Raw genomic sequence first — 23,159 nt, 5'->3', positions numbered from 1 at the left:
TTCCAAAAATGCCACCTTTTAAGCTTGCCCAAAAGCTTAAAAAAAAAAAAGCAGGTTTATAACCGGGATTAACCTCGCGAGTGTTTTGATCATTTTTTTTCCTGCCATTTTTCAAGGGGTCCCATTTTCCCGCAGGATAGGCAGCGGCACAAAGCTCCTACAAAGAGCAAGGCTGGTAGCTCAGTTGTACCGAATGCCGACGAGCACGCGCCCGACTCGTGCTTCAGAGCATCTTCGCCTCTCGTGTAACGGGTACCAACGGGCACGGCTTTCAACCGTAGCCACTAACGCGCACCAAGTGAAATTCGACGCACTGGAATAAATCTCTTAAGATACCTCCGCTGAAAGGTGCGTATATTTTAATAATCCTCTGACAACCTCGGGCCAGGGCTTTCTCTTCAACAGCAATTTTGGCAGCTTCAGGAATAGCAAGCAGGGGCAAGCCAGGTCGCTGGCCTGGGCAGAGTTGGTGTGCTAAGAATATTCACCCTGCTTTAAAGGACGTAAGCGTGTGTCAAACAACAACATTTAAGGCATGCTAATCTCCAGCATTTCCTCCTGAAGGAACTGCCTTAACCGACCGGAGCATCTTCATCATGTCAAGAGCAGCAAGCAAGGAACGCGCATCCAACCGGCCTAGCACGCAGCCAGCGCCGCAGCTGCTAAGCAGCTTCCCTTTTCATATGTATTGCTAAGCGTATACACCTATCCATCTGCTAAAGAAACAGATAAACCCGCAGGGTGCTCCCGTGACTTAGCGAGGTCATAAAAAAAAAAATATATATAAGCCACCGAAGAGCGGCATACCGAATGTAAAGCTTAGGTCGCTTGCAATAAAAATACCCAAACTCTCTCCTTAAAGTGGCTGAAGAGCAGCCTGAGGAAAAACAGGCAGACGGGAATGAAGAGCACGTGAAGATTGCGCTCACAAATCCTACGCTTTCACGGGAAAGCCAAAGGGCCCCCCACCAAAACCTTAAATCGTAGCCTGAAGGGAACGCGAACCCATGCTGAGTGCAGGCATCGTCGACCTCTCCTAAGGTAAGCCAGCTTCCCTCCGACGGCCCTTCGAAACGTCGCATTGCCGGCAATGCTGCCTAACACCTTTCCGGGGAAATTAAGCTAGCAGCTTGGAAATCCTGCATCATCAGATGACGCGGGACTTTCGTCCCCCGTAACGGAGGGGGCGAAAACACTTACCACTGAAGACTTAGCTGAATATTACAGGCACCCAAAGCTATGATCTTTAGTGCTTTCTAAGGAAAATACTAAGAGCAACTGGCAAAGCTTGATAAAGCTTAAGCCTCTGTATGGTATGTTAGTGCTCGCAATGAAACTGAGGTTCTGCCAGCCTTTAAATCACAGCCGCCTTGCAGAAAGCACCGCGCTGCCAAAAAGCGAAAAGCGCAAAGCAGGCTACCTACCTCTAATCCGCTAAGTAAAACAAGTAGAGCGACGCAGCGTCGCTTCCCTTGAACGTTTCTGGTTCGGGGAAGAGTTTGCCTTACTCGAGGCTGGAAGTATTGCAGCTGGAAGCGTTAAACGTATCCTCTACGAACTCGCCCACCAACTGCGGGAACGCTAGCACAGAGCTTGCTCCATGCACGAGAGCCTGGCTCGAGATTTACTCGACGCTCGCATCTTCCCAAAGTTAAGCTAACGAGCAAAGCGTTAAGCAGCCATCTCGCAGGAGCCTTATGACAAATACCGGTACAGGAATGCACGCATTAAGGCAACAGACCACCGGCTGGCTGCCAAAAATGATGGATTACCGTGCAGTTTACTTATTTCTTTTTAACGGCTCCAAGATTCCACCTGAAAAATGGGTCCTGGAGCCACAGAACCGGGGATGAAAACAAAGCAACAGTTGCCGTTTATCACTACGGAGGCCGATCACGCACGTTTCTCATCAGCTCACCCAGAGCGCGGCTGATCCTCAAGTCCCTCTGTCCTAAAACAAGGCGAAGAGGCACTGCAGAATAAACGTCGTCACTGTAAGCATAATGTAGCGTTTTATTAGGTGCCAGCACAAAGGTGTTTATCAAACAAAGTCTGACAGAGCTCTGTGCTTTGCTTTCCACTCTTAACACGTAACACGTTCAAGTTGCAGGCTCTTGCCTCCTCAGGAGGCACCAAAAGAGTTCCCTGAACTCAACGTGGACCTCGTGGCAAGGCCAGAAAAACACCAAGAGTCGAAACTGGAAGGGAACTGGAGCGCACGGAGGGGAAGAGAACCACCAGCGTTCAAGGTAGAGATTTCCCTCGTTTCTCCGGATTTCCGTACACTATGAAGGCACATTTTCATTTCATTCCCATACAAATACGCCAGTGGCAGCTCCCCACTGGGAAGGTACGCCTTCATCTTCTCATTCACTTCTGTTTCTGCTCTCAAAGGAGGCAAGGATGTATGTTAAATACTTACCTTTTTTTTTTTCCTCCTCCCCAATCACAAAGCATCCCAAAATACACACGAGAAGGCTCTGAACCACAAATATTCTTCAGCGCTTGACACCAAGCTCCCTCTAAGAGCTACACAGATTGCATATTCACAGAACGCTGTAATTCTTCGCACATTTTCCAGGCCATATTTCCGAGAGTTTGCACAGTTTATTCCAAAATATTCTGCAGCTTATTATACCACTGAAATCATCAGCTGCTTGGCTGGACGCAGAAGATTTGCTCATTTTCTTTTCAGTCCAAGTTTCAGGTGACGTTTCCGCATGATTTTTCAGCCAAACCGAGAATAAAAATCACTTCCTAAATCCTCATGGGACTTCGAACTGTTATCCATTTCACACTGAGCACCAACTCCAGAAAACTTGCTCTAGGAGAGTCTATCAGAAGCAACTCTGTTGAAAGTGAACTTAATTCTTCCAAACTCAACTATAAGAGATCTCCAGCCTCACAGGGGGAGGCAGGGGGGCAATTATATATATAGAAATACACATATATATCTCTCTCTCTCTCTATCCCCAGGTTGCTCCTGTTTCAAAGCAGCTCCGTCTTTAATTCAGGAGGACCCCAGGCTGCGCTCAGGCAGAAGCTGTCGCTTGCATCCAGTAGACGATGGCCAACTAGTAAGACCAAAGAGCGATGTTATGTGGTCTGTAGACTCGCTGGTCAGGCTCGAGCTAGAAAGCTCCGAGGCAGAGACAAGAAGTTCAAAGAGATTAAAAGAGATGGTTCAAGAGAGGGAAGAGGCCTCAGGAGCTCTTTGTGCGAAGGCTGCAGCCCGAGCTTGGGTCTAGCAGGCACTGAAGGACCCACGGAGGAGCAACGTGCTGCAGAGGTACCGACCGACGGGAAAAATCACAAAGAAAAATCCCCCACGCTTCACTGTGGGGAAGCCACCGGTGAGACCCAAAGCCGAGAAACCCAGTTTCATTAGCTGCGCCGCTCACCTAATCACTGGCTTCAGCCCCGCAGCAGAGCCCAACGCAGCAGCTCTGGGGGCAGAAGACGTCGCTGAGCTGTCGCGGCAAGCTCCGGTGCCCTGAGCAAGAGGTTCTTCCTGAAATCAGAGCCCAGTTGGAGCGCGCCGAACTGCCGACACAGGTGGCGACGCTGTCGGACGCTTTGCATCGGCGGCGGCGTTAGTCTGTGTGCAGTTATGACCTCGGGGCTGTTTTGTTTTTATGTACAGAGGTTTACTACCACCTTATAAAAGAAGGATTTCCAGAAGGCAAATGGACCGATGTCTCAAAATAGAGTGTTTACATTAACGCTTGGCAAGCGAAGCCCTGCAAACATAGATGAATAGAGATAAGCTATAAAAACACCACGGACATTTACTTGCTGGAATAGGAGCTTGTAATCCAATTTCAAGTCCTTCTGCCAAGTGTTACACACAGCATCTTTGTGTATGACGATTCCAGCCCTTGTCCCCCACCGCCCCTCAGCAAAGATTAGCCAACAAGAAGAAACGGCAATTCAGAAAGAACGCTCCATTTAAAAAGCCATTTAAATGGGAAGTTACGATCTGGGTATATCGGAACCCACCATCCTCGCAATTTGCGGGAACATTAAAAGATCAGGAAAGGACAATAAATACTGCCTGAGCACCAAACAGGGATGCCGCAACAAGGGCGGAAAAACAAACCTTTCCGCACCTTTCCGGTCTTAATGGAGAACAAGCAGGCTTCCCCTCCCTTCCGAGGGCTCGCCAGAGCCTTGCTGATAGAATTGCTGCTTCGCAATTAATTCACCCGCTTGTTCCACACACGCTACGCAAAGAACAACGTTGCACAAAGCGAGGCGGCTCGAGCCGGCTTCCCCACGACGAAGTGGAGAAGGCACCTCGCGCGCCAAGAGGCAGCACCCAGCCCAGAGCAGAGCGCTATCGGAGCCAGGTACGCGGGCGGCAGCTCTGCTGACAACCCGTTTGCAGCGCAAACACAAGCTGGTGATGCCGATGCTTTTAAAAATACCGAGCTGGAAGCAGGAGAGCGGGACAAGACGAGGGGTTGTGCAAACCGGTGTGCTGACCGGCCACACCCAGGGGGTGACAATCTCCAGCGGCACGTGAGCTGACTGCCCTGTGTTTTTAACGCACGAAGCTGTATTGTTAAAGCTTCCATTTAATTTCTTCTGATGCACGGGAAGAATTATTCTTCCATTTGATTTTAGTTTGACACAACATAGGAAAGATCCATAATTCAGCTAATCACTCATCATATAAACAAAGAAACCTCTTGAGAACCAGAGAGCAACACGTACGTGTATTTGCAATGCATGAGAGGGTATTTTTTTTAAATGGTAACAATGCAATCTATTCAGTGTGAAGAGTCTGTGAGGCCAATTAAATGCTTTGGGTTCCATAATTATAATTGCAGTAATGAATGGAAAGGAGCATTACAGCCTGCACAATGCAGTTCCTATTGAATTCAGTGATTCGGTTCTTGTCTGCTTTCAACTAACCTTTTGTGTCTCTTCATATCAGATCTTGCAGATTACTTTCAGAGCAGAAGAAAAATATCCCCAAATATCCCAGGTAATGTAATACATTAAGCACCCTTTGATTAGGCCTACCTGCGATCTGCAGAAGGGATTATGCACTAAACGCATAATGTTTGTATTTATTCATCTTAGACATCAACGAAATTTGGAGGGGCGAGGGCCACCACCCTGGCAAGCCCACCCTGACAGGGGAAAGCCCAAACCTGATCTCCAGGGGAGTTCTTTAGGGGGGTCTTCCCCCCCCCCGCCCCCTTTAAAAAGCTCTTCACGATCACGCCTCACCTGGGAAAGGGGTTTTCACCAGGGACGACTCTACCCCAGGTACAGCCTTTTGTCCACCGTGCGTCTGCAGAGACCAGCCTTCGGAAAGCAAAGAGCTGCTCCCAAAGAAGTTAACCCAAACCCGCCCACTTCACCTTGGGAAGTCAGACATATCTTTTGTTAGCTGGGTCACTTTGAGTTTTTGACAAATATTGTTAGGGTTCCCCTAACCCTGATGTCTTCGCTTTGCTGCATTCCCTATACTTTGAGAATGAATGACCTTACAGGAATCCCACAACTTCTGAGTATTTCCAAATGCACCAGAGTCGAGGCAGATTCTTCTCCCAGAGAACCATCATCTCCGATCAACCTTCCCCATGATCTCTCACAGCCAAGACGCGGTACTTGGCATACAAACGTGTTCTTCTTTCTGCTGACACCCCCCAACAGCTGGCCCACAGGTGTCAGGAGGGAATTAGGCGTCACAGAAATACCGAGGAAAGTAGCTTCATCCCCTCCCGTTTTTACACCGCCGTTCTCAGGTTTGGTAGGGAAAGATTGCCTCGAGTACTAACATTGTTGACTCGGAAGAGAACAACAAGCAGAAGGCACAGCAAACACGAAATGCCGCATCATACTTGGCTCTGTGCAATGCACACGGTGCAAAAGCCATCCACACACACACACAGACACGCACAAGCTATCTGGAAAACAGGAGGACAGAAGGGAAACGGAAGCAAAGACTGTCAGCATTTGTACCGTCAACACAAAGTGGGTCTGGAAAGCAAGCCGCGCGTTATCTCGGCCGTGACGCTGCGCGACCAACGTGCAGCCCCGCCGTCCCCGTGCGCAGTAAGTATGCTAAAAACATTAGACGTGGACCTTTAGGCTTTGGAAATACGGTAATACGGACCGCGCGGGGAGCACAGGGGCTTATTTCTGCTGCCACGGTGCTCCTACACACCTCTTGCAGGAGTCACCCGCAGCGCACGGCTCCCCCGTCGCCAAGATTTAAAGCCCGCAGACCACGGCTATAGACAACCTCTGCCTTTATGAACCGAGGAGCAAAGTCAAATATCCCACCCGTGAGTCTTGTTTCTGTGAACACCATGCTCCCTGCGCAGGCCAGGCCGCCGCGGCTTGAGAGAGAGAGACCACGTGAAAAAGAAAGCACACAATGCTGGGAGAGAGATTTAAGTTCCTCTGGTTTTCTGTAAAAATACATTCACCTGGCCACAATTTGCTGAAAAGGATTGCTTCCTCGCTCCCCTCGACGGCCATGAATCTCCTTAGAGAGAACATTACATTACACCCATAATAGGTTTATGCAACACAGCGCGTATTTGATATGTTAGTCATGTCTCCAAAGCGTTCTTTCCTTCATTTCCTAAGCTTCAGAGAAGCTCATTTTCCCCGAAAAAGAAAAGGGTTAACGCCAGGCCGGAGCCACACGTGCACTAATTTCCCCATTTGTCTGGAGGAAATGAATACAGGAGATTGAGGCAAATCCAGTTTTATGCGTTAAAAACTTCAGACGCTACTTGCAAGACAGCAAAGCAACCTTCATCGAGTCAGAGAGAGGGAAACGTTATTTTATTGATGGAAGACCCCAAAAAGGCAGATCCTAATCCAGGCAAGTAAAAAAAAAAAAAAAAAAAAAAAAAATCTCCCCCCGTCTACAACAAATGGGACCCAGAGTACCGTGGCACTAGTGATTTATTACAAACCTGAGGAGACAACGAAGTCTACCTCCTTCCCAGGGATGAAAAAACAAGATGCTTTTGGACTGTCACTGCTCATCAGGATCTACTCTGAAGATCTCGTCGCCTTTGCCAACAAAAGCCCTGTCTGCCGTGGCAAAATAAATGGGCTAGCTGGCCTTCTCACAGCATTTCTGCCTCCCTTTCTAACCGCTACAGATAAATATTAGATGTGCAAAGAGGCACATCGCGTTCAGCAGCGGCTCGGGCTGGGACGCGGAGTTCCATCCCCAGCTCTACCAGCGCTGCTTCGGACCAGTGCAGAAAGTTGCTTGTTTGTTGGTTTGTTTTTAGGGTTTTTTTTTTAAAACCTTTTGAAACCACTGCCTGCTCTCCAGAATGTCAAGAAACTCAACTGCGTGTCCCAAGCACACCTCCCAGTTACCTACATGTGCCACTGGTTTTCTTTCTCTCGGGTATTTTTCAGATGGAGACTGATTAAAAGCGGGCTCCTGGCCCTCGCCTGGCTGAGGATGGCTCATAAAAGGCCAAAAGGAACTCAGCAAGATGACCAATTACTCAGCTTTCACGCTCGCTGCCTTTCCAACGGATGCAACTCATGGATTTTGTCATCCGGGATTTTAACGGGACTTACCAACAGCCACACGTATTTGCCTGTAATTAATACAGACCTGTAAAAACTCCGACCCTGCCGCAATGGGGTCCGAGAGCACGCGCACGGACACATTAGCTGACATTTCCTGTTGACTGAATTAGAGCATCTTTTAATGAGGCTTGCTTCAAAATCATTTTAAATCCATTTGCTCATGTCAACATCAATGTACTCAGCATTATCTACCAATTACTAAACCGGAAAGTATTCTTTAGATCATCTAAAATCTCAGTAAAATATTCAACGTGTCATTCATTTACTACAAACTGCCCTATAAAAACAAATTACTGGAAACAGCTGTCACAAAGCAACAAGTGGCTAAGGACAGAACGCTTTCGCAACCTGGGGCTGACCGGAACGCGGCCGAGGCGTTGGTGTTAATAACGACGTCGGGTCTTTCTTCTCCGGCAGAAATCAGTCCGTGTCCCAGAGGAGCGGGCAAAGCCACTACAGGCATTCCTGCCATCAGGAGGATGCAGATGGCTCCGTCTCGGAGTGCAGAAGGACGTCCCGACAGTCAGGGGCGAGAGCTGGGAAGGGGTTCACCCCCTTGTGAAGGATCCGACATCTGGGCTTCCAGCCCTCGGAAGCATCCCAGCGCTGGAGACGTGGTGTCCTGGAGGAGAGGCTCAGGACCCGAACCGAGCGCCTTCTCAGGCGAGCAGTTTGGGAAGCCTCGCCAGCCACTCCCGGTTTATTCGGGATTGCCAGGTGAAGCGATGGAAAGGTATTTTCCACTAAATCGGGTTGGCAGGGACCTCGAACAGCTCTCTACTTCCAAGTGAGACGTGGGGAAGCGGTGCCAGGGCTGCGGCTTGGGTCGGGCGTGCTGCCAGCCCCACGCCAGCCCAGCCAAGGACTGCTCTAGAAAGATTTCTAACCCAGGAAAAAAAAACCAAAACCCAAACCCACCCGGCAGCGACGTTCAGGCAGCCGAGCTCACCCGATGCCTGTACGGCCCGCGGCCTCAGCAGGGTGACGATGGCTCCCCAGCCAGAGCATCACACACCAGAACCACCCCCAAAATAGGCCAACCTCACCGACTGCCTGCCAGGAGCAGGGCCACCAGCATTAGGAAAAGGAGGACTCTCTGCACGCCTTCGCAAAAATGTGGCAAAAAGTTGTTCAGGTGTTGTGGGTTTTTTTACTGACAAGAAATAAGAAAACCCCTTGGTTTTCCCCAAGTTTAGCAAGCAAAGGAAGGGCGGTTTGGAGGGCGGTGGTTGTGGGGTTTTTTTAATCTCTGGAGCGTGGCAGAGCAGTAAATCTTGCATTATGCTCTGAGGAGCATCAGGTTGGTGCCTCATTTTGGTCTCAGATTAGACTCCTGAAGCAATGAATCTTCCATCACGGAGGCCATTACCAACACAGTTTTCCTTCATTTTGGACTGCTTTATCCCTGATTGTACTATCAAACTTATCTTCAACCTTCCCTCGGCTGCAAGGGGCTCAGCAGACACGCAGGCTTCTCAAATATTCGTCGACCGGAGAAGCCAAACCGTTCCGATACCGCAACACGGCGCTCTGCTTTTCAGCTACGTTACCCGCTCAGCAATTTGACAAAACTCTCCCATTTAAAGGAAATATTTTGATAACTCTTCCCCTTCAGATCCCCAAATCCCAGCCTGAAGAAGACACGGCCTCAGGGCTGCGCTTGAGCCAAGACGCTTGTGCAACGACCCCGCCGCTCGTGCAACAGCCCCGCCGCACCGCCGTCGCAGGGAACTTCAGGCGGCTTAGCCAACGCGGCAGCCCGAAAGCCCGAGTCCCTTCTGTCCCAATTAGCGCTTTTGACATCGTGTACAGGCTCCGAAGGAGGCAGGAAAGCTGAACGACTCTTGCAAGGAATGATTCTTGCGATGAGGGTCACACCTCAAGAAGGCTGAAGCGTTTGCCTTGGATTCAGGCTGCTTAAGCCAGCCGCAGCAGCCTGCCACGGCAAATTAATGCCACGACAGCCTAAGAATCAGATAGTAAAGCAGAGGAGGAAGGCGGACGCAGGCTTGGAACGCCTTGCAGCTGATGGGGAGAAAGCCGGCCTTCCGGATCATGTTCAAACCCTGCGATCCGTTCGGATCTCCAATTGCTGTATGCAAATTGTGAGAATTTGAAGGCGTTCCTGAAATTCGAGTTGAAAAGCCCATGAATATGGAAAACCGCTTAAGTGCCAGGTTAAATGATGATTTTGAAAAACACACTAAGGAGATCTGATCGCAACAAACCGGTCCCATGAAATACCGTATCTATCGTCAACTTTTTAATTACCAATTGATCAACATGTAGACGGCGTAAGAGCTTTCAGCTTTTAATTACTGAACTATCAAAATTCCAACCAAAAAAGGAACCTCCAGAGATGAAACCGTAATGCTTGATTATTCACTGCTACATAATGAATGATTTGTTTTTAAACAAGATGTCAAGTTCCTCATGTAATCCATCTGGATGTGCGACTCTGCAAAGCTTACACTGCCCATACTAAGTACTCGGGGTTCCTGTTCTCCCTTTCCTCCTGACCCCCCCAGGGAAGGCTTTATTTATCTTTTCTATTTGTTTGTTCCTCCCCCCTTAAGGCAAAACAGTCCTGAATCGAGGGGCTGAAAGGCAAACAACCTGCCAAACCCTGCTCCAGATCCAGACAAGCCGCTCCGTCTCCCACCACAGGGACAGGTTTTGCCCGGGAGGGAACAGATACTCCTTCCAACCCGTCTGCACTCCCAACAAAGCGGCTCTGAACCAAGAAATACACCGCCCTGAGCAGCGGGCACGGAAGCACTGCTTCCGATTTCACACGCACAACCCCAAAACTTTTTCCCTCCCGCCGCTCCCAAACCGCACAGATCCAGAGCGAGGTGAAGACGTGCCTGAAGGCTGCAGGGAGCCCTCAACAACCCGCACCGCTGCGGAGGATTTTGCCAAAGCCAGGCTTTTTTGCGTTTGGAGAGGCGGTTGCTAGAAATACTCATTTGCAAAGGCAAGGAGGGGGCTATAGGGAGGTACGTGAAGCGTAAGACTATCGGATGACGGTGTCCGGGCGGAGCATATTAAGTCAACTAAGATGAAAGGACGGGCAGCCATTAACATCGCCGGCGCGCCTCCTACGCATACCATCCCCAAACAGCTACTTCACATAATGGCATCCGTTCCCACCAAGAAGAAGAGAAGGAGGACCTTTCGGTTCTCCTTTGTTACACCCTTGGGACCCCAGTTGTTGCCAGACAATACCTGACGATAAACTGGGGGGGTGGGGGGGCGTTTGATTTGTACGGGCTTGCTCCACGCGCTTCCCCTGGGAAGCTGCTCGTACGCATAGCTTGTACAGATTTTCACCTAAGAAATTCAGTAATCAGTCCAGTAGCTGTAAGCGCTTCTGACAACAATATCTATCAACACTTACCATATTTACAACTAAATCATGTAAATACAAGTCAGCGCTCCTCTGCATGCTGATAATCTGGACAAATGAAGGCTGGAAAAAAAAGCTGCTCCGAGAGGAGACTAAACGGGCAAAATCGTGAGAAACAAATACCAACTGCGCTGGCAAAACTGCTGAAGGCAACACGGATCCGTGTATTTTCCGGAAAAATTGGGACAGGTTGCTTCAATCACCTACTCTCTACCTGCCTTTGAATTCCTTACTGATCCCAGGAACCAACTGAAAATGAAAAGATCCCCATTTCAGAGGTGCTTTTCTACCCTCCCCAGGATTTACCGTTTTGTTACGCTGATAAAACTGTCAAAAATTATCCTTTAGCTGGTCCATTCAAACACAACTTCTGCAGAGGATTAGGCAAGCCACTTCCTAGACGTTTCTAAATCAACTGCGCAAGGAAAAGTTATTCTGCAAGTAACCGGATTCTTTGGCACAATGAAACCACCAAGTTACTAAGACTTCCACATTGTTCTGGATTGCACCTTTAATGGATGCCAGCTTCTTCAACTGCTACATTTGACTGAAAGCAGAGAAGAGCTGTGTTCCCAAAATTTTCCCTGCTGAATTCAGGGACAGTTTGCAGCACAAGGTCCATCCTTTGGGCAGTGAAACCCTGGTGAAGCGCAGAGCGATGCACACCGATTTTCACCAGCATTCAAGCGTCCCCGCTCCCCGTCTGCGCACGCTCGCCGTTCATTCCTTTCATCCCTACGAGCAGAGAAAGCCCGCTCGATCGGCCATGCCTGCTGGGCTCTCCCCAGGAAGAGAGGCAGATGACCAGGCTTAAAATAGCTTACTAATCCTTATTCATTTACCACAGGATAATTGAAGCTACTTCTTACTCTAGGGCACGATCTATAGGGAACGGCGGGGAGAGGACGGGAGAACGGGGTGCCCTTTGTTTGGCGAACCCCAGCCCTGCCAGCCGCCGGTCATCGCTCTGAGCGACGTCCACGGAGGGAAACCAAGGCAGGGTGGTGCCACGGACCGCTCGAAGGGAGGGCTACCGGCGCTGGGGCGTCTCACCCTGAAAATCTCCATGGCGCAACACCACCCGGAAGATTACGCTTACACGTTTTAAGGCCTGTTATTTGCACGTACCGGGCGTTTCTTTGACCCTCTAGACATGCAACGCCGTTCCACCAGCATGTCTCACTGCACGCGGGTGTGCAGTCCCCGAGAATTAATTGCGGGAGGTAACAAAAATGCTGGACTCAAAACCGGCAGCCTTCCAGAGTTGTGTTGCATTCCGTGTACATCACGTTGCGTTAACGTACTCGAAAAGTTGAGATCCAATTTACCAAAGAGAGCCTGGAGGAGACAGTCATCATATAATCATGCATCTGAAATTCTCCCAGAGTGATTTAAAAGCTACATCAGTGGTTTTGCTATAAACCCTCTGTTTACAAGGCTCCATATATTCCTACATAGCAATAAACGATTTGCCTCCAAGTATTTTCTTGATTTCTCGTCTACAAGTTTCTCCCCCTTTCCCTGACGATGTCCGAAGGGAACGGTGTTAATCTCCTATCTATCCCGCTTTAATCTTTGCTCTTACCGAGAAAAGACGCGACTGCGCTTCACATGCTGAAGCAGCGATACCTGGCAGTTACGGATTCGGGGAGAGTTGATTAAACGCGTACAGTCTGCTCAAGATTATATATACGGCACGATTAAGAGCATAAGACCTTTAAGTTGAACGAGATGCCGTTAATGTGGACAGAGCCCAGAAACCTCAGCGTGGGAGTCGCTTTTAGAAGTTAGTTCTGTCTGCTGGGTTAATGAGTACTGCAAGTCTCTTTCGGAGCCGCGTTCAGACCAGGAGCTGAGCAGGGAGGGGGAAAGGCGGTCCTTAACCGTGATTCGGCAGAAGACGCAGTCGCGTTAAGCAACTCGGGCTTGTCCAACACCAACCTCACCGCGCCAGTGGATTACCTGCGGCGGAACGAGAACCCTTACCCGAAGCAGAGTTGTAAAAGACCCAACTGGCATCTTCTAGAGCGGCGCTCCTGAAAGCAAGCCATCTTATCCGCAGTGTCCAGCAGGAAGCTCGGCATCACCTTCAGGAAAGCCAAGAAAGCAATACCCGCCGTCCTTCTCCGAACCTCAGCCGATTGAGCCAATTCGCGCAAAACGCCCGAGCACGCACGACTGCGTCACCAAAGGCGTCGCAGCTCTGCGACCGCACGGCCAAGCGACCAGTGTGATGCTTCAGAGCGCCGCAAACACCGAGGACCGGGGGCAGACAGATGTCCACGTGCCTCCGGCCAGCGCAGAGACCACCCTGGGCAAAGAGGAGAAGAAATCTTTGCAGTGGGGCTGTAAACCAGAGAGCTTTTCCCCTCGGGGGTCTTTTTCCATGCCTCTGTACGGCCAAAGGGCAGCTGCTGCCCCAGAGCCGTCCCGTGCCACACCAGGGAGGGGAACAGCTTGCACGAAAGCCACCATGCCTTTGCGAGGTCATGGATGTCTCGGCGTCGCCCGACGTGTTTCGGAGACGCATTACTGGGATAAAACGCACAAAGCAAGAGGGGTTCGCTCCGCAGCCGGAGCCAGGGACGAACATTCCTCTTCCCGGCTACAGAAGAAGGGCCGGGAGGATAGGAGATGCCTTTAGTTCTGTGCATCAGCCCTGAGGCCGCATGTAATGCTCAGGCTGCGCAGCCAAAGTTTTCTTTCTAGCCCAATTTTAGCAGAGCCCCACGTCCCCGTAACCCTGGCTCCAAAGCTTAGCATCGCTAACGTTTAAAAGCGTTCCGCGAGGGGAGCTGCCAGGCAGCCTCATCTAAAAACAGAAAAGCGGCAACAAGCAGTTTCTCATGCTTGATCCGATTACTCTGATCTCTCTTTTGATGCTGCAGACTCCAACTCGTATTTCTATTACTGCACGGGGGGGGAAGCAGGGGAGGGAGGGGAACGTCACTTTGCCGCTTGATATTTCTTTCTTCCCCGTCGCGCTTCAGAGAAGGGATGTACTTGTCAAGCCCAAGCGTGACTTTAGGAGGCAACGCCGGTCCCATGGGCGTCCTTGGCTCCGACGGCCCCGTCCACTGCTCCGCAGGTAGAGATCACTGGTCCTCCATCGCTCGGCCAAGCGCTCCGGAAAATGCGGGACAAGCGCCACTGCCTTGCCGTCCTACCCAAGGATGAAGCCAGTGACGTAACCGCTCAGGGCAAACTCCACAGCTGGTCTTGGCGAGGAAAGGCAGTTCCTAACACAGCTATTTCCCCCTGCCAAACTCACACCTGGGTTTTAAAAAGCACCCACCATCCCATCCTGCCAAGAACCTGTTTTCTCTTCGATGTTTGGATGCAAGAAGAGGGGAGGGGGCGACACAGATTTCACTGTTCAGGCAGGACCCGCGGAAACAGGCAGCGCTACTGACACCGAGAAGCTGGCGGAGTTTCCAGTGACCAAAAAAAAGACCCCAAGAAAAACAAAGACCGAAGGGATTTCTCAGTTAAGCTACAGCCCACAAAAGTTTTGTATTTCTGAGCAGACAGATGTGCTTAAGCGTCACTTTGATCCTCTAGACAGGCACCTTGACGGGGTCTTGAGTCTTATAATAGCTTCACCTTGAGAATCCAGTAAGGTCAGAACGGTTGTTTTCCTAAGTTTCTAAACCACAGAAGAACGTAATCAATTAAAACCAAACTCCAGGGTAAAAATAGCACACTGGCCCAACCCGAGGAAGGGACATCATCGATTTAAAATAACTAGGCGTGCAGGCCAATAAAAGTTCCTGGCACGAGCTAGTCAAGCGCTTTAAATCCAAGCAGAAAGCCACCGACCGCACGCGGCAGGCGAGCACGTGGGAAGAGCACGGCACCAATTACGAGAACCACCGCTGCTGCTGCTCCTCCTCTATTTTTATCCCTCGCTAGAACGATACGTGGAACGGGTGAATCGCGTTGACCCCAAAGCCGCCAGGTTTTCTGGAGTCCCACGCAGCCCCGTACAGCAGAGTCCGCAGGGGTCCCCCACCGCTCAACCCGTCGCCGCACAAAGACTTAAGGCGAGAACCCGACGTGCAACAGAGCGGGAAAACCAACAAGTTCCACGCCAGGAAGGAGAAAAACTGTTATTATGGCCAAAAAGGCTGAGAGAAGCCAGGCGGATACAGGTCACGTGCAGGCATGGGTCGCCGGAGGAGCGAGCCCGCGCCCGCGGGACGTGCGGCACTTGCAAATTAAAAACCCGGATGATCTAAATTCAGCCCGTGGCTCAGCCACAATCGCCAGCTCGTCTCGGAGCAGCGTGGGCCAGCTACCATGCACCGACCCGTGCCCCAGCCGACGAGCTCCCTTGTGTTTCAATTACCAAAGTTTTGATTGAAGCCCGGTGGTATTTTCCTCCGGAAAACGCCTGCCACGCATGCAAAAAAATAGCCTTCTTCACCAGCGCGCTCCCCTCGAAGCCAAGCGCACCAAAGCATCCAAGCCCACGCTGGACGACCTTCAAAGCCTTCTGTGGTGCGGCTCCCCGTTAACCACAACAGCAGCTGCTAGCTGCAGTGTGCAATTAAGTCCCGAGGAAAGCAACTGATTTATGAAACTTAAACAAGCACATACCACTCATAATTACAACATTCCACCTAGGGTCTTCTCCTTCATTGCAGGTTTCCAAACAGAGCCTCTTTATTTAGTGCCGGTGGGTTTGCACCGCCAGAGAACAGCACACGATATTCCCCGGGGAAACAAACACAACTTTTTCCTTTCTTCTTTTTTTTTTTTTTTTTCCCCCTTCCCCTCCACGTAGCCTCCAATTTCTCAGAAGAGATACGGATTGCGCGTCCGGCCTTGCTTGTGCTCTTAAACCGCTGCGTAAGTATTTACTTACTGGCCCGACGCCAGCCACAGCGAAGGCTGCGGACTTCCAGCCTGTGCTCACAGCTTGCTAAACTCCCGTCTCCGTGAACCACCGCAGGCAAAACTGAACTTTTTGGATGCAGGGAGCCCCTGCATTCAAGAGAGGAGTACTGCCGGCTGCTATCAAAAACCAGAAGAGGGACAGGTCGTCAAAACCCCGTTTCAAAGCATGACGATAGTCTCGAGGAAAACTGGCATTAAACAGGAACATCCAAAAAAATCTGCGTGCCTGCAGGAAGTTGATTGGTTTGGTTTTTTGGGTTTTTTTTGAGTAAACGCGTTCTTACGAGCTTTTAAACAATTGTCACAAACGTCTGAAACAACCGTTTCATTCCAGATAGCCTCAGGCAGACGCAGGGTTAAAGAGCTGACCCGTTTTCAGTCCGGCGATAGGGCAGAGACCACATCCGCACCATGCCACGGCCCCACGAATGTGCCTTTCGCTCCGGCATGGCCGGAGGACGGCATGCCAAGCCACCCGGGGCTACCGAGCCAAAGCCGCCTTTATTTACACACCCAGGAAAGACAAACAAAGAAAACAGCGACGCGGCGTCAGCCGACAAGGCCGGGGGCTCCTCTCTCCAGCCTCTGCGAGACAAGCAGCAGCAGCAGCAGCCGCCCGTGCCAAGGAGCATCCCAACGGCTGGCAAACGTCGACGGCGGCCACCGAGCTGAAGGCGCCGGCAACTCGCCCCCTCCTCCCTGCAGACCGTGCATGGAGCCGAGCTATTTCCCAGCCTTCCCGTCTTTGGGAGCCACGGAGCCTCCTTGGCAGTGGTTTCCAAGCCAGATTGTCATGCTTATAAACCTGCGCTCAACTGCCTACGTGCAAGACAAATGAGCCCAAGCTGCAACCCAGATGGATTACTTTATTTACCAGCCCCTCTCTTGCAACCTTCCTCCCGCGTTCGCGTCGCATGCAGAACGCAACCGTGTGTTTTTCAACGCAGGAGCTCAGCCAAGCCCGAGCAAAGCCGCTGCAGATCAGAAGACCTGCCTCGCTTGCATACGAAAGCTCCTTAGAAACCCGCTCTCCGTATTTACAAAGGAGCCCCGGCTCAGCACAGCCTCAGCAGGAACACTCCCTGCATTCGAGAGGCTCTCTTCTCTGGCCTGCTTGTCTGACGCTGGCGGATACGGAGATTGCAACCGCCTCCCGTCCAGCCCGTCGCACCTTTGTGGCACGGCCGGGTTGCAGCCTGACGCCGTCTCTCAATGCTTCCTGTGGCTTCGGCTGAAAAGTTGTTCTGGCTGAACTGCCGGGCAATGCTGCTCTGCACCGTCAGACGGGCACTGACTGCCTCTCGGTATTAGCTGAAATCATCCCTCGACTCTCTCCCTACTTCGCAAGGGTGTTAGGAAGTTTAATTAATGGTAAAGTGTTGAGATCAAATAAAAAGGCGCTGCAGAAAAGCAGGGATTCATCTCCAGTTACTGGCTTAGTTGAAACCGAGTCGGAGCCTTGCCTCTCTCACCGTTCCGATATCCCTCCTTCCCCTCCATGCTTAAAGCATCACGACACGCTCCAAAGCACGCTCCGGATCATGGGATGCCACCGCGGCAGCGACGCAGCGCTCGTACCGTCGCGCCTCGGGTAGCAACCCGCTCAGGAGATGCAACGACGGCACTCTGCAATCACCGCCAGACGTTGCTGCCACAACACTAATTTTCTCTTCCGAGACTACTGAAGCTAACAAATCAATAGCTTTGAAAAGGTAGGAGGGGGAGGTGGGGGGGGGGAAATTGCATTCTTTGGCCTTAAGGAAATTTTGCCTAAAAGGCATTAAAGCAGGCAGTGTAGGGTTTTATCCTGTGATTAGCAACAAAGATCCCCAAAACCACAAGATAGCGATCTTCTACCAAGAGCATCGTGCTCTGGATTCGAGCTGTGCGGTGCTTTTCACCCTTGGAAAACCCCAACCGCACAGGTCAGGCACGGCCCTTTCCATTCAGCATCCAGCCCTGCTTTTGTTTCTCTTTGGCTGCTTCGCTGTTCCACATCGCGTCGTTATGCCTGTTAGCTGGGCGGCGATTGACAGGCTTACCCTATCGGAGGATCATGCCAGCCTTGAGTTAAAAACAGCTCTTAATAAATAAATAAATACAAATAAAAAGGATTCAAAACGTGAGGCGAGGCATTCAGAGTCAGGCAGCAAAACAAAGGACCGAGGCGGCTGTCCTGCAATGGGGCTTCTATTCTTAATTCATGCATCTTTCAACCGCAGGTTCTCCGGGTCAAACCACCGGGCTAAAGCAAACGTAAATTCTACAAGAGGCACCTTTGCGACAAAACGCCTTAAAATCTAGGAGGGGAACGCATTAGCTACATAAACATCTGGGCGTCTGCTGCTCGGCGCAGACTGGTTGTGCCCAAGCAGCACGAGCGTTTCCCTGTCTCGCACCAGCAAGAGCCGACACCGATGGCTCGTTTCCGTCGCTCCTGGCCGCCCTCGGCAGGCGCTTTGGGCTGTGGAACAGCCAAACTCGGAGCGCAGTTGCCCTGCTGGACTGCCGAAACCAGAGGAACGTGCCACTGAGGAACAAGGTCCTTCTCCCTGTCGGAGCTGGCCCTCAGGCAGCAGCCCCCGGCCCCGTTTGGAGGACGCGGAGCCGAAAATGTCACAACACCCCCCCCCCCCAAAAAAGGCCATTGGGGAAGACCAGGGAAAGCATGTACAACATGCCTGTGAATAAAGCTCTTTGTTCGGCCGAGCTGCCCGCTCCCTTATCCCCCCCTTTTCCTATTAGTGAAATTCAACAGATCGCTCAATGGCCCTCTTGTTCTTCCCAAAACGTCCCGGGCAAATAATGCTCGCTCCTCTCGTCGCGCAAGCCAGTAAAGGAAGCCTTGTGCCTCTCTCCAGCGACACGCTGTAAATATAAAGCGGCGTTAAGGAGAGATATTTTATCAAAGCCATCAGACACAAGTGCAAGTCCCTCCTGCGGCTACTCGGCTCAGTGCAGGAGCGATGCAACCCCAGCCAGGCGGCACTCCGGCTGCGGGGGGGGGGGGGTGCGGAGCTTGGCCCCACACACACGGCCCCCACGACACCCACAGCTTCGGGAGGCGGACGCGGGGAGCCCTGTGTAACCGCCTCTCATGACCGTCCGCTCCGAGCGAAGCCGGGCGATCGCCTCCAAGGGGCTCCCGGCCCGGAGGGGCCGCGCCGGGGAAGGCGTTGTCGGCCAAGGCCCCCGCTGCCCCCGGGGCAGGGAGGCGGGGAAGTGGGGGGGGGGGGGGGGGCGCCTCGCAAGTTGCGCTTAGATTCCAACAGGTTCCCCGCTCCCGCGGGCAGCGGCTGCGGCACAGCCCCGGTGCAGCGGCACCAGCCCCCCGGTGCGGCGGCAGATCCGCCGCCCCCACCCCCCCGCAAGACGCCCACCGCAGCCGAGGAAAACACCGCGGGGTAAGGGGGAGAGGGGGGGTTGGAAGGAGGGGGCGCGCAGGCAATTACTTTTTAATTGCGAGGCCGCTCGACCAGCCCACGGGCGGCGGGGAGAAGCCGCTTCCATGGTAACCGGCAGCCGGCTGCCCGCGCCGCCCCGACACGCGCGGGTGAGCCCGCCGCCGGGGGCCCCTTCCCCCCCTTCCCCTCCTTCCCCTTCCCCGCCGAGCGCTCGCCACTCGCCCCCCCGGCACGGCACGGCACGGCACGCCCCGAGCCCGCAGCGCCCCGCACGCCGCCCGGCGATGCTTGCCGGGACCACCGTCCCGCTCGGGCACCCGCGCACCGGGCGAGGCTGAAGCGGGGCGAGGGAAAAGCACCGGGCGAGCCCCGGACCTCGCTGTATCCGCCCGAACGGCTCTCCCGCCCTAACGCCCCCCCCACCTCAGAGGGTCCCCGGACGGCGCCAACCACCCACCCCCCCCCGCGCCGCCGGGCCCGGGCCGCCCCGCTCGCCTCCCCGCACCCGGGGGAAGGGGTGGGTGCAGGCCCCGGCGTCGCTCGGCGGCGCCCTCCCGCGGGCGGGGCCGGCCGGGGGCCGCCGTGCGGCCGCGTCCTACCTCTGGGAATGATGGCGGCGGCGGAGAGGAGCAGCAGGAGGAGCGGGAGGAGGCCCGGGGCGCCGCCGCACGCCGCGGGGCCGCTGGGCTCGGCGCGACCCGCCATCTCCGGCACCTGCTTCGCTCTGGCCGCCGCGCCGGCACCTAGCGACCGCGCGCGCCGCTAATGAGATGCGCCCGCGTCAGCGCGGCGGGGGTGGGGCCTCGCCCAGGCCACGCCCCTCTCTCCTCCTCCCTCCTCCCCCCCCCCCGCCGCCGCCGCCTAGGGGCCGGGGGCAAAGTGCCGGGCGCGGCGCGGGGCGCAGGGGCGCGGCAGGGACCGGGCTCCCCCCCACCCCGCGCCGCCTCGGGGCCGAGGCCGTTGCCCCCAGCACCGCCGCCGAGCAGCTCGGCTCGGGGGCCCCGCGCTCCGCCGAAGCGTCCCCGCCGCAGCGGCGCGGGGGCGGGGGGGGGAGATCGCGTTTCGGCAGAAAAAGCGCCGTTTTCACGGGCCCCGTGACACCCCACGGCGGAGCGGGGGCCACGGGCACAGCGGGGCACGGGAGGGAGCCGAGCCCGGAGGCATCAACGCTCAGACCCCGAGAACCGCGCTTAAAAAAGAAAAAAACCACCAAAAACCCCACACCACACCAAACCACAACAAAACCCCCAAATTCAAACCCCTCCCACCCACAAACCATATTTCCCGCGGCCACCTATCGCGACTCCCGCTCACGGGGCGACAGGCGTGGAAGCCCCTCGCCGCCTGTCCCACGCCAGCCCCCCCCCCCCCAGCATCCCCCGTCCTGGGCTGGGTCCCGTCCCCCCAGCATCCCCCCTCCCGGGGTCCCCCCCCAGCACCCCGCCCGCTCCGGGGCCGCTGGAGGCGGTGTTGAGCCTTCCCGGCTCCGGGGGCGCGGAGAGGCGGGCGGGAGCCCAGCGAACCCCCCCTACCCCCCCCCGCCGCACCGGGCACCGTGGGGGGCTGGTTTGCCGCAGCCCGGTCAAAATCAACCTCTTCTGCGGGTTTGCATCCGTGCGATGGTTTTGACAGGGTTTAAATCGAGCCAATTAACAAGTAAATCACAAGGCTCCCCCCCCCAAACACACACCCCGACTAAGCCGTGCCTTACTAAGCCGGGACTAAGCCCTCCAGCCCTGGCTGGGGAGGTTTCTCTCACCTGGGAAAGGCACCGAGTCCTCCCACCCACCCAGGAATACTACGGGCCCGCACAAGCGCTAACCGAGGATGTCAAATATTTCGAACGTTATTAATTAGGTTATTCCGAGTTAACCTGAGGCAGGTGAGTTGTCAGTTCGACTTTATCATCCTGTCCTCTGCCAAGCCTAAAGTTAAGACCGCGGAGGACGAGCGTTGAGTCATGTCATTGGGCTGGGAAGAGCTTTCACACACCCAGCAAAGGCAAAACGCTGCTCCTTGGGAGGCGGCTTGGAGCATCCTCCCCCCCGTAAGACCCTTCAGGCCACCCCAGAACCATCGCGATTCCATAACTAAGCCAGGCTTACATCCCTGAGCCGGATTTATCCCCCTCGTCCCGGCCAGTGACGCCAAATTCCCTTCTCTCCAGAAGGCCAAGGGGGGCCTGAGCGGCTCTGCAGAGACGCTCCCGTGTCGTTAGGCGCCCGGCTACCCCGTTGGTCTCTTTTTAATTACACGGCTTGGACCCTTCCGCACAGTATCGTACATCACGACCCGCTGCGGCTCCGACATCAACCTGACAGAGCACCCGTATTAACTAAAGAGGTTTATAATAATTTAAGTATTCGCAGGGTGCGGAACAATAAGTAGTAGGAAAGACCATTTGCATAATAAATATCAATATCACAACAGCTAAAACAAACCCTGACAAATTATCCGCCGCTAAGCGACCGGGAGATTACAGGACGCAAATTGCAAATCCTGAACTCTAGGAAATGACTTCCCCGACCTCCGACGTCTCGTTCGGCAGACGGAGAGGGGACTCGAGACGCACTGAAACTGGCCGCGTTCCTGCTGGAAGCATCTTATTGCCTTCCATTATGCATCAACTTTAATTTCAAGAGGAAAACGATTTCCTCTGTCCTGGAAGCTTAGCCTCAGATTATTTGTCACAGTGTGTTTAGCAGTTATGATATTGAAGCGCGAGCCCCGTTGGCAGTGATTGAAAGCCGAATTAAATCAAGTCACAGGCAGCCGGGGACGGCGGCTAACGGTGGGAGCAGTTGGGTAGGAGGGAGGGGGGCCAGAACGACGGAGTCTGACCCGACCCACAAATACAGCAGCACGGCCACTACCGTCGCGTGACGCGTCCTGCTGACGAGCGGCCGCTCGTTCCCGCGTCTCGGGAGATGCAGGATGCCGAAACGCCGCAGCACCCCGTAAACCCAGCCGAGCGAGAGGCAGGTCCCCGGCTGCGGATTTGGAGGCACCCGCCTCTGAGAGCGGGGTTCCTCGTCCGCTTGCGGGAGTTTCTCCTCCCGGGACCCTCGCCTGTGCCGCTCGCGGAGACCCTTCAGATGCGTCGTTCCCGCTCCCCCACCAGCCGCAACGTAGCGTGTCTCAAAGACCAGATGGTGTTTTTGCGTTTTAAAACCGATAATCAATTGTTTTGTTAGCGCAGCTTTTAAATCGGGAGCAGGAACGAACTTAAAACCAAGAGCTCCAATCTGCGGCAGACTTCCAGAGCGAGCGAGCCAGACCCGTGGTTTTCAACGCGCTGCTTACGAAGAGGCAGGCGAGAGAAGAACGTGGAGTTGGTCGGTACCCCACCTTTCGACGCGCCGCGAGCCGCCGATGAGCAGCAGCCGCCGCGCGGGCATCAGCCGGGAGACGGAACCGGCGCCGGCACCAAGCCACCTGGGCAATGGCGTTAGAGGGTACAAGTCCACCTGATGGGCAGCTGATTTTGGGTAAATAGCACCGATTACATCCGTTCCGGTGGAAGCCGTTTCCCGGACGGCCTTATGGAAGCAGCTTACGGAACCAAAAAGCTTTTCTCGGTTTCACCAAGCCGGGCGGAGGGAACCACGATGGCTCGTGGGAAAGGGGAAAGCGATTGAGAGTTTCCCGCTCTAGGGAAGGACGGTCGGGCAGAACGCGTTTTAACTTTTGCAGGTGCGCTGTGGGACTTCGCGTTCTTACGCCGAGCTCTTTGAGCCTCGGATTAAAGGTGTGACCGAGACCAAAAGGAGCCCTTCCATGAACGGCGGCGTTTGTTCGTTCTACGTATTCTGTCGAGAGAAATAAAACAGTTGTCGATCTCGGGGGAAAGCGCCGGCTCTGAA

At 53.7% G+C, this 23,159-nt stretch overlaps 1 protein-coding gene across 8 annotated transcripts in view; it reads right to left on the bottom strand.

The window, feature by feature from the left end:
- Nucleotides 1–20,099, bottom strand: part of CADM1 (cell adhesion molecule 1) — a 123,709-nt gene extending 103,610 nt beyond the window's left edge. For 3 of the 8 annotated variants that reach the window (XM_075774429.1, XM_075774432.1, XM_075774433.1), the window contains exon 1: nucleotides 19,896–20,078. In XM_075774429.1, the coding sequence (XP_075630544.1) occupies nucleotides 19,896–20,001 (106 nt within the window). In that variant the 5' untranslated portion in view covers nucleotides 20,002–20,078. Of the gene's footprint in view, nucleotides 1–19,895 lie in introns of all 8 variants that reach the window. The other 5 variants (XM_075774426.1, XM_075774427.1, XM_075774428.1 and 2 more) reach the window with 4 other exon arrangements.
- Nucleotides 20,100–23,159: the final 3,060 nt, after the last annotated feature.

This window comes from Balearica regulorum, chromosome 23 (assembly GCF_011004875.1).
Source record: "Balearica regulorum gibbericeps isolate bBalReg1 chromosome 23, bBalReg1.pri, whole genome shotgun sequence".
Classification (NCBI taxonomy): Eukaryota; Metazoa; Chordata; class Aves; order Gruiformes; family Gruidae; genus Balearica; species Balearica regulorum.
The sequence above is the reverse complement of the archived record's forward strand: the minus strand, read 5'-3'. Positions and strand labels throughout refer to the sequence as shown.